At 34.3% G+C, this 14251-nt stretch overlaps 1 protein-coding gene across 1 annotated transcript in view; it reads left to right on the forward strand.

The window, feature by feature from the left end:
* The window catches only part of VWC2L (von Willebrand factor C domain containing 2 like), a 150292-nt gene that overhangs the window by 19457 nt on the left and 116584 nt on the right, over positions 1-14251 (forward strand). The window contains exon 3 of the mRNA XM_002913687.4: positions 5512-5641. Within this exon, the coding sequence (XP_002913733.1) occupies positions 5512-5641 (130 nt within the window). The remainder of the gene's footprint in view (positions 1-5511; positions 5642-14251) is intronic.

Consider the following 14251-nt stretch of genomic DNA (forward strand, 5'->3'; position numbering starts at 1 on the left):
AGATTGACTTAACTAGTGATCCACACAGCTGATATGGTGAATTTCAAATTGCCTTTAGAGAGTGAGTTTATGTTCACTGTCACAATATTGGAACCGAAATACTTATTTCATGACTCAGTCAGAAACCTTTGCCCACAAAGTGCCTTTATAATATTTAAATAAAATGCAAATATCTTACTGAATCAGAATCCTACCCCATGCATGATAAACATAGATGAAACTGCCCAGAGGTATGGTTTAACAAACAAGAAAACATAGATTATGCATAAGTGATTATGCATATGTTAACAAATATTTATTGAGTGTCTATTATGGGCTAAGGTATCTTCTTGGTGCTGAGAGTACAGCAATGTACAATATACTACAAGAAGCTTATAATCCATAGGGAAGGCAGATAAAAATAAACGAATATCTAATCAAACCAGTAAGATAATCTCATGCACTGATGAGAGTTCTGAATGGGCAATGTGAGGGAGAGACCCGAGAGAAAGATACTCAGGGAAGACCTCCCTGGAGAAAGGGCATTTGAGTTGCTATCTTGAAGATGAGACATCAGGAAAAGAAAATGGATTTGTTGCTTTTCTTTTCTTTTTCCTGGGTGATTTATAATGGTCATTTTAACCATTCGCAATTAGTCTTTATCCAGAGGTTTCTAATAACAATTTTTCTTCAATGTGTTTCTGACATGATTAATTCTATCGGTACACAAATCCTCCCCCTACCCCACAACAAACCAAGCTCTACAAAACTTTACTGCAACTGCCTCTGGAATTAGATTCCACTTCAAACAAGCAAAATAACCTAAATATTCCTTTAAATCTAGTTTTATGCTATAGGCTGACTTTATACTTTTTAAGGTTTTTTCAGAAAGCCATCAATAAGTATGCAAGTGAATAATAATAGTATTATAATATTTCTTACACAGTTTTATGTGCTTCACAATAACTCTGTGAGATTGGTAATACTGTCATTCCCATTTTATAGATTAAGAAACCAAGGTGCAGAAAGGTGATCTCATTTTCCCAAGATTCACACCTAGTGATAAAGCCTCTGGGACTAGAACCAAGTATGAAGGCTACAGAGGAGTGTCTTCCAACCAGGATATCACAGCCACCCAAACAAAGCCAACTAAAGGAAATATTTTTTTCTAATTTTCCTAATTCAGAGTTTCTCAGCTTGTTAGAATACTGTTACCTTAAACTTCACCAAATTAAAACAGTAAACTGAACCCTGCTCTGCCCTTGTCACTTTGAGATTGAATTTTGGTAACAGATCTGGTAAACTGTGACTATTTCCTCATGGACACTCTAGAAACAATGCCAGGGATGGCCTCCACATAAATAATGATGCCACAAGGTATTGTTATACAGACCAAATAATCCAGGCTTTCCACAGATACGGAAAGTAAGTCTCAGTGTATTCAGGGTAGAAAATAAATGTGCATTTTCTACAAACATTTTGAAAATTCTCTGCAACCAGTCTGCAATAACACATTCTCATAATCCTATGTCAACTCTTAGTGATGACTGTATTCGCTTCCAAATTCTCACAAAGAGCATATTTGACAATTTTTCTGGAGTTACTCAGTTATTCTAATAAGCTAAATTATTAGATCTCAGGCTACTTTCTCCATTTTAAAAAATCATGGAACATTCTGTTGTTCCCAGGGTTCAATTCTCTAAGAATTCTCAAAACTCACAGACAGTGGCATTGAGATTTCAGCCTCAAAGTCTTCAGAAGTTAACCATTGAAAAAATGATATGTATCGTCATCCTTCCATGCAAATGCATTCAGTGATAGCAGGAACTACAGATAAAATGCATGGTTTCTACTTACACAGAGTGCCACATTAGATATTCAAAACCTCTAAGCAGAAGGTACACAGATACCTAACAGACATAAAATACTCAGATTATCTAATACATACATCAATACAATATTTGATCTCTAATCTTAATTTCAATTAAAATTTATGTAAAGGTAAATATAGTGAATGCCACTTCATTTTCCAAAGCTTTCACAGAAATGAAATGTTCTGTGAGATTTCCTAGGCACAGATTTTTCTTGTATAAAATTTTCGGGCGGTGTCATTTAATCATCTTACTTACCAAATCTCTAGCTGACAAAAGCCATGTACTAGTTGTAATTTCACATGCTCTTCTAAAAAAAGCGAGTAAGAATCTTTTTTTTTTTTTTTCCAAGTACTTGTTCCAGTGTTCTCTGTTCCTCTAAGGATAGCTTTACTGTTTAATCTTTGGTTTTACGGGGACCGTTTCAGATTTAATCTATAGTTTTCACGTTGAAGAGCCTGGTAAAAGGAAATTTGCAACCAGCTCAGTCTTAAAATGTAAAGATTATTCAAAGCGCCAAACCTTTCAGTTTTAGGCTGCAAGGTGGGGAGGATTTTTAAACTGAACTTAATGTCAGGGGAGCGCGTTGGTCACTCTCAGGGACTTCTTGCTGCTTAGGAAATGCCTTTTCAGAAGAGCAGGTGAAAGCAGGAGCAGTGGAGAAGTCAAGGTGGGCAAGAAATCACCAGTATCTGAACTGATAAACTCGCGAAGGCAAAGTCCGGAGAAGTTGGAGAGGAAAGAACGGCCTTTGGCGTGAGGTCAATGGGTTAAATCTGATGGAGTGTTCAGAGTGGGGGTGGGGCACACAGGAGCTTGAGGCTAAGAAATGGACTAAAACAGATTTGAAACAAAACTAAACAACAATTTAATGAAAACAAAAGAGAAAATGACATGTTTCTGACAAGAGATTCTGGGCCAGGAAGGGTGTGACCTACGAATAAAGGCAGGGTCAGGGGAGGGCTCGAAGACAAGGTCACTCCGTGGCTAGGGTGATATTCCTACTTTTCGAATTTGTTTCTCATTATCCACAATCCCTTCAAAAGTTAGGTGTGCTTTTATCACCACGGCTTGTAGTCCTAGATCTTCCTCAGAATGCTTCTCAGAATTCCAGAGCACAGACTCAGTCTCCACTGGCTTCGCACAGATATCCCTGGGCCGTTATCCGTATGTGCTTCTCCCAGATCCCCAGGAGCGTAGTTACCAGGCTAAAGATGCCAGTGCTCCCAAGAACGTGAGCCTCGTGGCAACCTAACTTCAACCTACTATAGTTTTCTTACTAATTTACATTTGCAGAAGGTTAAACAGCTCTATGGCTCCATGAGAATCTCTTTATGCACTGAATACCCTAGTGAAATTCTCTTTCTTAGCAGAAGTACGAATCTTCCATAAATCAAGTATTCAGTTCCTAATGGCTATTCCTCTGGATCTGGCGTGCCCGGAGAAGGGTAGAAAGCACTGGAAAATGAACTACTCCAATGGGAGTACCCAGAATAGTGATTCTTGCTCTCACTGGCAGTACGGTATAGCAAGTATGTTGCTCGGGGTTCAAATCCTGCCTCTGCCCTTTACTACCTGCAGGACTGGGGAAGTTATTGACCCTTTCTCAGCCTGTGTCCTCATCTGCGGGATGGACATAATAACAAATCTTCCTTCATAGGGCTATTATGAGAAATAAGTTGATGTAGGTAAATTGTCTGGCAGGATATCCAGTAGTTAATCATGTCCAAAAATATTGTTTGAATCGGAATGGTATCTTTAACAATCTGTGTTGGGACTCTAATAGTCCCATAAACCTTTCTCAAAGGCCACAGTTACTTTGAGGTAAACATTTTGCGTTGGAAAAGTTAGGGGCTCTTTGGAATTTTTAATGCCAGAATCAGTCCACTAGAGTTGTACAGACCAGCCCCTGCTTCAGCAAGAAAGGAACCAGCAAAAACAAAGAGTCACAGCTGTGGAAGGGTGGGGTGTAGAAGCAAGGTTAATGGCTTCCACTTTCTCTCACACTAGCAATAAATGCAGGCCAAGTCCTTGCTGTACTTCAGAAAGCCAGGCAAAAATACTTCTTTGCAATTAATCAAGGAAAGGGGGACACCTTCTGACCATTTTGTTTGGATATTTAAAATATCACAATGGGGTTTGCAAAATAAGGAACAGTAGAGCAGCAAGAAATTTCCTTTGTCACAGTATTTCTCACATTTTCTCCAACAAATCATGTGCTGTGGTATCAAATCTTTTAATTTACTGAGATTATTCAGTAGAGTAGCTTCAAGAAAATCCCAGCCCTTAGAATGATCCAACAAATTCCTTTGAGATACTTAACGCATCTTACCACACAGTAAAGAGCTTAACTGTACCCTCAATAAACTTACTGACCATGTTAAGAAATAGCAATACTTTTCTGACAGATTCTATGTCTAATTCTCTTATTCCTACTAAATTTGAAAGTAAAATAATTGAGAGCTAGACTAACATTCTTCAAGCAGAAAGCAGAGGTAAAATTAATTTGAAAATAATTAGTTGAAAGATAGTTCACGCCCACAGACTACCTGAGTCAAGAAGCATTGATATTACCCAAACGGTCAGGTTCAAGAAGAAACACAAGCTGACATGGACAGTAGCCACCGAGACAAAGGCAGAGAGCTTTAATTAACACAGTTTGTGACAGAGGAACTACAGCCCTGTGGCACAGGACAAGAGGCAGAATTTTCTCAGAACAAATGGCAGGATTTGAAAAATATAGACCTTATAACTTCCAAGACCTCCAAGTTTTTATTCCAGAATTCCAAGTCTCTGTGAGAAAGGAGAGCTAGAACTTGTACACATGAGAAAGTCACAGGGTGGTCACTGCTTGAGATGATTTGTGGTATAGGCAGTTTCTAGAAAAGAAACAGAAAATCTCAAACTCTCTCTTGGCTGGTAAGTACTGTTGAGACAAAAATTGTTTTCTGCCTTTTTTTCCCCCTTTAAATTAATCACTTTTCGATTCCATTTTTAGAGTCTCTGACTCTTAAATAGTGGCTTTTTAAGTCAATTGATTTCAGTTCATTCATAAAAGCAATCAGGCAAGATGAAAGATATTTACTAAATCTTTCAAGAGGCAGTACCTGGGTATTTGGGTCCCAAATGCAATCTTTTCTAAATTTCATATTGGAAAAAAAATGCCATTTAGAGTCTAGGTTAGCTTGGAAAAGAGTTCCCACAATGGGTGAGGATGAAAATTTACCGTTTTCTTTTTTTCTCAGTAACCTTTGTCTTTGTTAGGGGAAAAAAAAGTGACAAATGGCAAAACCTTATTTCACATGGTCCCGTATCATTTCTGTTCACCAGAGGAAGGCAGAGCAATCAATGCATCTGGAAACCAAACCAGGAGGTGACATTCTAGTTGTCCATTTCTTTGGAAAGTAGGGACATAAGTCATAGGAAGAGTCATTCTGGGGTGCTCCAGTTGCTCATGGCAACCTGAGTGGCACATGGCGACCCACTGTGGCTTGGATTTCCAGGTTGCTTTCCATTGGGGAAGAATGAATCATACACATGGTAAATGGAGTCAATACAGTAAAGCCAATATAAACACTTGTGTTTTATCTTCTGACAGCATTTGAATGTGCAAAGCATTAAGTTATAGGAGAAAAGGGGCTAATTTTAGATTTGTTCCTAGCCCTCTCCATGTGAATGGTGTCGCTGTGAGCCCAGCAATGAAGTTCACTGTGTTGTAGCAGACTGCGCAGTTCCTGAGTGTGTCAACCCAGTCTATGAACCAGAACAATGTTGTCCTGTCTGCAAAAATGGTAAGACCATACTGCATTAGCTTTCAAAGAGGGGTTAGTGCAAACTGCAAATATTTCACCACTGCCCACCATTCAATGTAAGAGCCCTCTAAGATCAGCCTGGGGTTCTTCAGTATGGGCATGGCAAATTTATATTCTTATCCCACCTTAACATGAAAATAAACCAGCAATGGGTGCATCATGAAGCTTTCCATCTGGGGAATTAAAGCTCTTATTAGCTGATTTTGTTGTGATCCCTATTATTTACTGTTGATTTATAGGGAGGATATTGGAAAGAACATAGAACCACCTTTTTGTAATGACTTAATTTCTCTCTTGTGGAAGCTACGAAGCAGTTCACCCCAGTTCATAGTGCATAACCCAGGAGAGAGAGTAGGGTAAATGCCAGGTATTTTGCCTTGGGCATAGAGAAAACTTTAGGTTTAAAGTTAAATTATCAAAGAAATACAGAATTCAATCGTTAATGCACTTAAGTTGAAGTAAGAAAGACTAGAAGATTTAGGGCTTTTATTCTAGGTTTTATTACACTGGAATCTTACTCTTACAGTAATTAGAGGAGAACTTGGTTTATAAGATTATGGGTTCCTCTTTGGCCCTTGTGGAATGGAGAGGTTGAAATGCCTATAGTATGCTGGTCATGCTGGTCACTCAAAATCAAGGTGATGCCACAGAGAAGACAATGCAATGTCATAGACCCAGGACAGCATACCAGCAAAGCTAGTATCACGTTCTTCCTACTAGCCATGTACTACCAAAAAATAAAGCTACACTTGGTAACAATCTACAAATGCCCCCTCCTGTCAATACCTGCTTGAAAAAGTGGTTCTAGCTCGTAATTAAGCTAGGTCACTCTAATGCTGAATCCCTGTGCCCTTCCTTGAGTTAGCAAGTGCTTATCTTCCTATATCACCCACCTCTTTTTTTTTTTTGTCCTGAATTTGCCATCATGATAATTCACAGGCTAATATTTATTTTTAGAATTATAATTAGTAAAAAAAAAAAAATTTATTTAAAGAAAAATCAAAAGCAGTTCTGGTTGTTTTTATAGTGATTTTCGTGTTTTGGTATCTTCCAAAGGACTTAGGAAGAATACTTACGGCATTTTTGCAGACACAGTTTTACTATTTCTGATCATATGAATCCACTGAGTTGAATATTCAACTGCTCACCTGCCTTCTCTTTTTATTCTTATTCCTCTCATCCAACTGACCTGTGTCACAGTGACCACCTTTTCTGACTTAGAAGGTGGAAATAAATACCATCCTGAAGTCCTAACCTATCTAATATATGTAAAGATATACAATTGAAGACTTTATATTTTTTAGAGGATTTTGAAGAAACTGGAAAAGATACAGGGAAGAACAATAAGATGATTTAATGGTTGAAAAATAGGACCTATGAGGACAGACTCAAGGAGTTAGCATAATTTGTCCTGGAGAAGAGAAGGCTCAAGGGAGACCTAACTGTCATAAAGTATATGAATGGTTAGTCTAAAGTGGAAGAGGACCTGTTATTTTTCATTTTCTCCAAGGACAGAAGGAAGAAAAAATCAGCTACCTAATCAATCTTTAAAAATAGGATTGACAAGTCTTTGACTGAAGACTGCTTTTTTCCTAGAAGCAACTGTCTAAACAGGTCCTTGAGGATCCCCTCTTCCCTAAGTGTCCCTGGTTGGCTTTGTTTCACATATATGGTAAACAAAATAATGCTTATAGTTAAGAACTCTCATCTGGACATATTTAGAACACTCACAGAATGAAAGCATACTAGACCATATATTTAAAACACAGGGTTTACGCATGCACTACCACATCCTCCTAGCGACCCCACACCAAAGCCTATAATACATCCAGAGTTAATGTCTACATCAAATGTCAAATCAGCCACTACCAACTAATCACCTTTAATTTGATGTCACCCAAGATTATTCAACTTCTCTCCGTGTACCAGAGTAGAAATTTATTTTCAAATGAAACCCTCTTCGTATAAAAAGATCATATAATGAATGGACTTTAATTGCTCAATTAATTAGTCACCCATTATATTCCCGAAAAACATGTTAAGAGAACAAGATTAGTTAAGTTTTCCAGAATCTTGTTCATGATGCACTGCAGTGTCTGTTCCTTTTTGCCATGTCCAAGCAAACTTTCTTCTTTTTTTAATAAGGGAAATGAACCTGAATTAGACTTAGTAGGAAGACAAACTCTGATTGTAACATTATGACATATTATCTTTTATTTATATGATACTAATTAGTCACTTGTGTCCCAAAATTAGGAAGTATAATCATTGTCAAAGAAAAGCACATTAAGGATGACTGAAGAATCCTTATGACCACCAATGATACTGATACTTTTACTGAGAGAACAGACTGAGCCACATCTTGCTTGCGCTCATTCTAAGCTTAGCCCAGAAAACAGAAACAAATGATCCAAGTGTGGAAAAGCAGGGATGGGGGGGAGGGGAGGTTGATGTTTATTATGACAGAATACAACTGGAACAATTTCTTAAATTTCCAACACATGGTAAGCCTTTTTCATTCTATATGACAAGATTAATTTGCCTATTATAGTGTAAACTCTTAAAGTATGCCACTGATTTCTTAGATTAAAAAAAACATAAAAATCTACCCTATGGATTCAAGGTGCAGGCAATAAATCTTAATTTGTAAACAGCCCTATAACATTTTCTACGTTTCTTAAATCTTCATAAATGTTGAACATTTTTAGTTTGCATAAATGCTGATTATCTTGGCTGCCAAATACTTTGCTTTTGCATACTAACATCAATTTCTCTGCCTTCCTGAATTATAACTTGCCAAGAGCAAGAAGTTTTAAAGATAAAAAACAAAAGTTTAAAATATTAGAATCTACCACACCTGACCGTAAAACTCAATATTCAGCTAATATAAAAATCTTCATTCTCAGATTTCTTAAGCATAAACAGAACAAGAAACATTCAGGGACAATGTGAGTGATTGGGCACAGACAAAATAAGAGGAGAAAGAGGAAGGTACTTTTTTATTTGGTGAGGACTGGGGGTATTGACAAAGGAATTTACTGTTTTTTAAAATATTATTAGCATTTGCTTCTCCTTCCTCCATATCTCTGCAAGAGCAAGCAATCCAAATGCCTTCCTAAAAAATGTGACATTTCCTGACTGCCCATCTTTCCCCAAGATTGTGTTACCTTGACCTCTTTTAGAGCTAGTCCTTTCTATATGAATTAATGAATATTTGTTATGGTTTTCTGTCTTTATAGTATAAAAAAGTAAAATAGCACAGCATTTGCTTTAAAAAATTCTATTTTTGGAGCATCATATATTTAGAATATTTGGTAAATGAAAATACATTTTATTGATAAAATATTTGTTCATTGGAGCATCCAAATTTTGCATTTGATCAGCCAGTATGTCAGTGAGTTCCATGTTTTCACTGGGATATACAGTTAGTCATTATTAACAGTTCCGAAGGAAAAGTCACTTTGTGAAAAACTGGAATAGACAGGAAGCACCCACAAAATCCTCCATACACACTAAGTGAGAAGTTTCCATTTCCTTTCTAGCTAAACTGAAGGCCCAATATTTAATTCCTTTCCCCTTATTCTCTTCTAGTTTCATGGTGATAGAAATAAGGCAGGAAATAGACTAGGCAAAAGAGAAAACAGAAAGGAAGAAGACAATGGAGGCGACGGGAAGTGCACAAATAAGGGAGAGAGGGGACTTTAGAGGTGCCTGGGAGCAAATGTGTGACGCATGTAATTGTTAATATCTCTAATATACAGTGAGCTCCTTGAAATAAATGAGAGAAAAACAACTCTATGGGAAAGGAAATGGGCAAAGAGTATATAAAGGAAATTCACAGAAGAAAACCAAATGTCTAATACGTACCTAAAAATATGATCAACCTCACAAGGACCAGGGACATAAAAATTATAAAAAGGAGATACCAATATTGTATTGATAATAACTTGGAATTCATTATACACCAAATCAGCAAAGATATTTAAAAAGGGGGTGAGAAAATGTCAAAACAACTCTTAAGAAGGTACTTTCTATCAAAAGTTTCAGGAAACTTGAAGTCAGCAATCCCTCCTCCTATACTTTCCCCACATTCAGGTACTGCATTTTTACTGCATTTTAAGAGCAAAACAGTGAGAGAAAACCAAACAGTCCTTCAATGGACTAATGAAATAGATTGCAGCCTTTAAGAAGACCCTCCTGGGGTCTTTTTACCACTATATAAAATAAGCAGGGAATGTATAGTAGACCATATATTATTTTATGAATATACTAATGAATATACTATGTGTGTTACATATGATACATACTAATATGAATATACTAATGTATGTTATATATAATATATGCATTTTAAGTGATATATATTAAAACATTTTTAATTAATATACAATTTTAAGTAGATATTAAAATGTGTAGGTATATAGGAAAAGAACTAAGTAGATACACAGTAAAACAGTAGTAATGATTCAATGGTTGCTTTCAGGGAAAAGTGAGAAAGTAAAGTAGGGGAAGACAAGAGCTAATCTCTTTAAAACATTAAACATTTACAGACTGATCATAATAAAAACAACAGAAAAGTATACAAACAGCTCACAAAATATAAATGTTCGAAAAATATAAAAAATTATTCAGCTTAATAAATCAGATTTTTAGAAAAATTTTAAACCCTTCTTTTTTTTTTTTTTTTTTTTTTTNTGAGGCATAAGGGAAGTTCTGGAAGACTACATGCCAAATTTTTAACAGTGATTCAATGATCAGAATAGTAACTAAGAATAAAAGTGCAAAGGTAGAAGCAAAAAACTTTTGATGTTTTATTTCATAAGCCTCTTTACTGAATGAATTTTCAAGAAAACTATTTTCATAATTTAAAAGGTTGTATCAAACCATTAAATAAATGATAATTCTAATGTTAATTAAACTCTTCCAGAGGAAAGACAAGAACAAAATTTTCTTTTCTTTTTTTCTGAGTATCATACCGATACAAACTAAAGAAACTAAGAAAATAGTAAGTGAAGGGCAACTTGACTTGTAATTAGTAATAGGGTACTAATAAGATACAAAATCCCCAATCTAAAACTCTAAGGTTGTGGATTTTACAAAGAGAATGGAGTTCATATATTGTATAGTACATTACATGGCCAGTGGGTCTAGGGCAGCATTCTTCAACCAATCACATGGACATTTCTACAACAAGACACATAATAATCATACTGAGACTGAATAAATAGAGAGTCTCACACTGTCTCAAATCAGGTTTTAATACCAACTGAGTTTTGGTATGAAATTTATGGAAAAAATTGGGTTTTCAGAGACCATGGGAATGGGATTGCACATTTGTGTTAGCAAAAAGAATCTACAAGAGGAGTAAAATAATTAAGCATCCTGACCAAGTGGAGATTACAAAGAAAGTTCAATATTAGGAAATACATTAATATAACTTATTCTATTTCCAAACTGGAGAGAAAGATCATACTATTTCCATATATAAAGATATTAGACACAAATCAGCAAAAACTATTAACAAAAACTCTTGATAAAATAAGACCAAGTGGATAATTTCTGCATAATAAAATATATCTACCTCAGTCCAAAGAGACAGAATTGTGTTTACGAGGTAAACACTAAAGGCTTTCTCAATAAAGTCAGGAAAAAGACAAGGATTCCCACTATTATTTAAAGTTTCGGATAGAGAGTAGCTACGAATGAGCTAATATAATTAGAAAAGAAAGAATTTGGAAGAAAAAAATTGGGAAGGAGGAGATACAACTGTTACTATTTGCATGTGATATGATTGTATACTTGAAAAACCCAAGAAAACTGAAAACTATAAGGACAATTTAGTAAGATAGCAGGGTACAAAATAAATATACAGGTCTCTCTCTACACACGCACACACAAACACACACACATGAAATATATGTATTACTAAAATTGAATTGTGGTGCTGGTATACGATGCTGAGATATCAACAAAATGTAATAAAGAGTTCACAGACCTAGCACACATGAAAATTTGGTAAATGACAGATAAAGTAGTATTTCAAATCAATGGGAAAAAGATAATTTGTAGAAGAAATGGTGTTAGAACAACTGGATAGTTGCCTGAAAAAAATGATTTTAAACTTCTACCTTATCTCTTAACTCCAGAAAATTTTCAATTCAACAAAGATTTAAATATAAACTTATTTCCCAAAACAGTACGAGAACCTGTTCAATTTGATTTGTAATCTTGAAGTGGCTATAATTAAAAAACAAAAAAAATCTGAACATAGCAAAACAAAAACAAAACACCACCATAAAAAAAAATTAAAAATCTTAATTATAAATTATAATCTTATATCCAAAGGGTTAATCTCACTCATAGATAAAGATCTCTTAGAAATTGGTAGGAAAAAAAGACCAACAATTCTATTTTAAAAATGGGCAAAGAATTTCAAAAGTCATTCCACAAAAAATGAAATAAAAAAGTTTCTAAAACATGAAAAATTGCTCAAACCAGTTTTAGGAAAAAAATGCAAATGAAAATTTGATAGCTTTTTTAAATTTACACATTGGCAGGAATCCTAAAATTTAATAATTAACTTTATTGTTAATACTGTAAAACAGGCAAATTCTATTGTTGGTGGAGTAAATTGGCACATCCCCATGGAAGGAAACTTGACAATATGTATCAAAATTACAGTATATGTATCTTTTACTCAGCAATTCTATTTCTATTTATAGATATTTGAAATGGCAAATGAGCAAGCGGTGTTACTCATTTCCCACGTTGTATTTCAAGTTTTATAATAATAAAAAAAGATTAGAAAATTTAAAAATAACTATAGATTAAATTTTCTTTTAACATGTTATTAGTTGACAAAAAAAGAACTTATTTCTTCCTTTAAATACTCATTGAGGTATTTGTATTGGATTATTATTTAATTAGCTTCCATTTTACCTTTCATTTATTTTTCGTCTCCTTTAATATTTTTAAACTTTAATTTCACATGGTTCAAAATTGTGAAAATAAATCTATTTTGCATCCAGAGATTATGTTATTCTTTAAAGAAAAAACATTAAAATAACTATGAATATTTGGAGGGTATATATGCATACAGTTTAAAAATCACAAAAACTTACCAAGAACTATTCAAAAAATAATAAGGAAATATGCCAAATTTCTAAATGTGAAAAATCAAATTTGTTAGGTTGTTATTTCTCTAATGATAAATGGAAATCTTATCAAATTTTTTACATGATGTAATTTTTTTTGTAAGTTGACAAAACTTGGAAAATTTAAGTACATGAAAAAGAATGTACTTGGTCAGGTTGGGCAATTCAATCTACCAGATATGTTAAACCAGCGTATAAAGATAAAATAATCTTAAACAGTATAATAATGGAATAAAAGTAAACAGATAAATAGATCAGAAAATTAGAAATTAGCCCACAATTTAGTATATAGTTAAGGTGACACCCAAGTATCTGGAGAAAGAATGTATTATTCTAAAAATATATTATAAAGGTGAATCATTTTAAGTGAAATTACATTCCTGTCCCACCCATTATATAAAAGTTTCAGCTGGATTAAAGATCTAAATGTAAAAATATATATATGAGTTCACAAAGGAATTTTTAGAATACTGTAAACATTAACTTATTCTCAGGATAGGAATGGTCTTCCTAAACATAAAAACAAAACAAAAAAAAATCTATAACAGGAAATATTTAAATGCAAATTAAGTAACATAATTGTATCCATAAATTTCTTCATAATGTCCAGTTTGGGGAAGGTAAAATGTAACAGGTAATCCCGTGTGTTACTGGTAAGAGTGTAAACTGATACATCCTCCCTGAAGGGCAACAAAAGTGTTCAGGGCTTTGATCCATCAATGTCACATTTAGAAAGTGATCAAAAAGTAATAATCAGGTAAGCATATAAAGATGTATATAGAGAGATATTACACAGTCATTTATAGTAGCATAATTTGGAAAACCTGAAACCTAAATATTCACCAATAAAGTGGTTGTTTAAAATACCATAGACTGCTAAGAAAATATTACAAATAATATTATAGAAAAAAATTAAGGACATTCCCCACAGACACAAAGCACATGTTCAGAGTATATTATTAAATTAAACTATGGGCCAGAAGTCAATGCAAATATGTCCCTATTTTTGTTATAAGAAAATATATCATACGTATAGAAAAAGAGAGAAAGAAATACTTCAAAATGTTAATGGTACTTAACTCCTTAGAGTAGGATAATAGAGAATTTCTACTTTCTTCCCTTTGCTAACCTGTATTATTGTTGTTTTTTTTTTACATCTCCTACAACAAACGCCTATTATCCCTGTGATTTATGATTACAGTTTAAAGCAGAAAATAGACAAATTCTTTAAAAAGATCATGTACAATCCTTTCTCACTGTTTCTATAATTTGATGATGTGTCATTCATTAGAAATGGCACTGTGATTCCTTGTTATAAATTTGTACTCCATCAATTAACTAATAATTCTACCATTTGTCTTTCAACTCTTCAACTATGAGATTCTTTATAAAGCATTTAGAAAACCTCATCACCCATTTTATGCACTTATTAGGG

The sequence above is a fragment of the Ailuropoda melanoleuca genome, chromosome 2 (assembly GCF_002007445.2).
Source record: "Ailuropoda melanoleuca isolate Jingjing chromosome 2, ASM200744v2, whole genome shotgun sequence".
NCBI classification, from domain to species: Eukaryota; Metazoa; Chordata; class Mammalia; order Carnivora; family Ursidae; genus Ailuropoda; species Ailuropoda melanoleuca.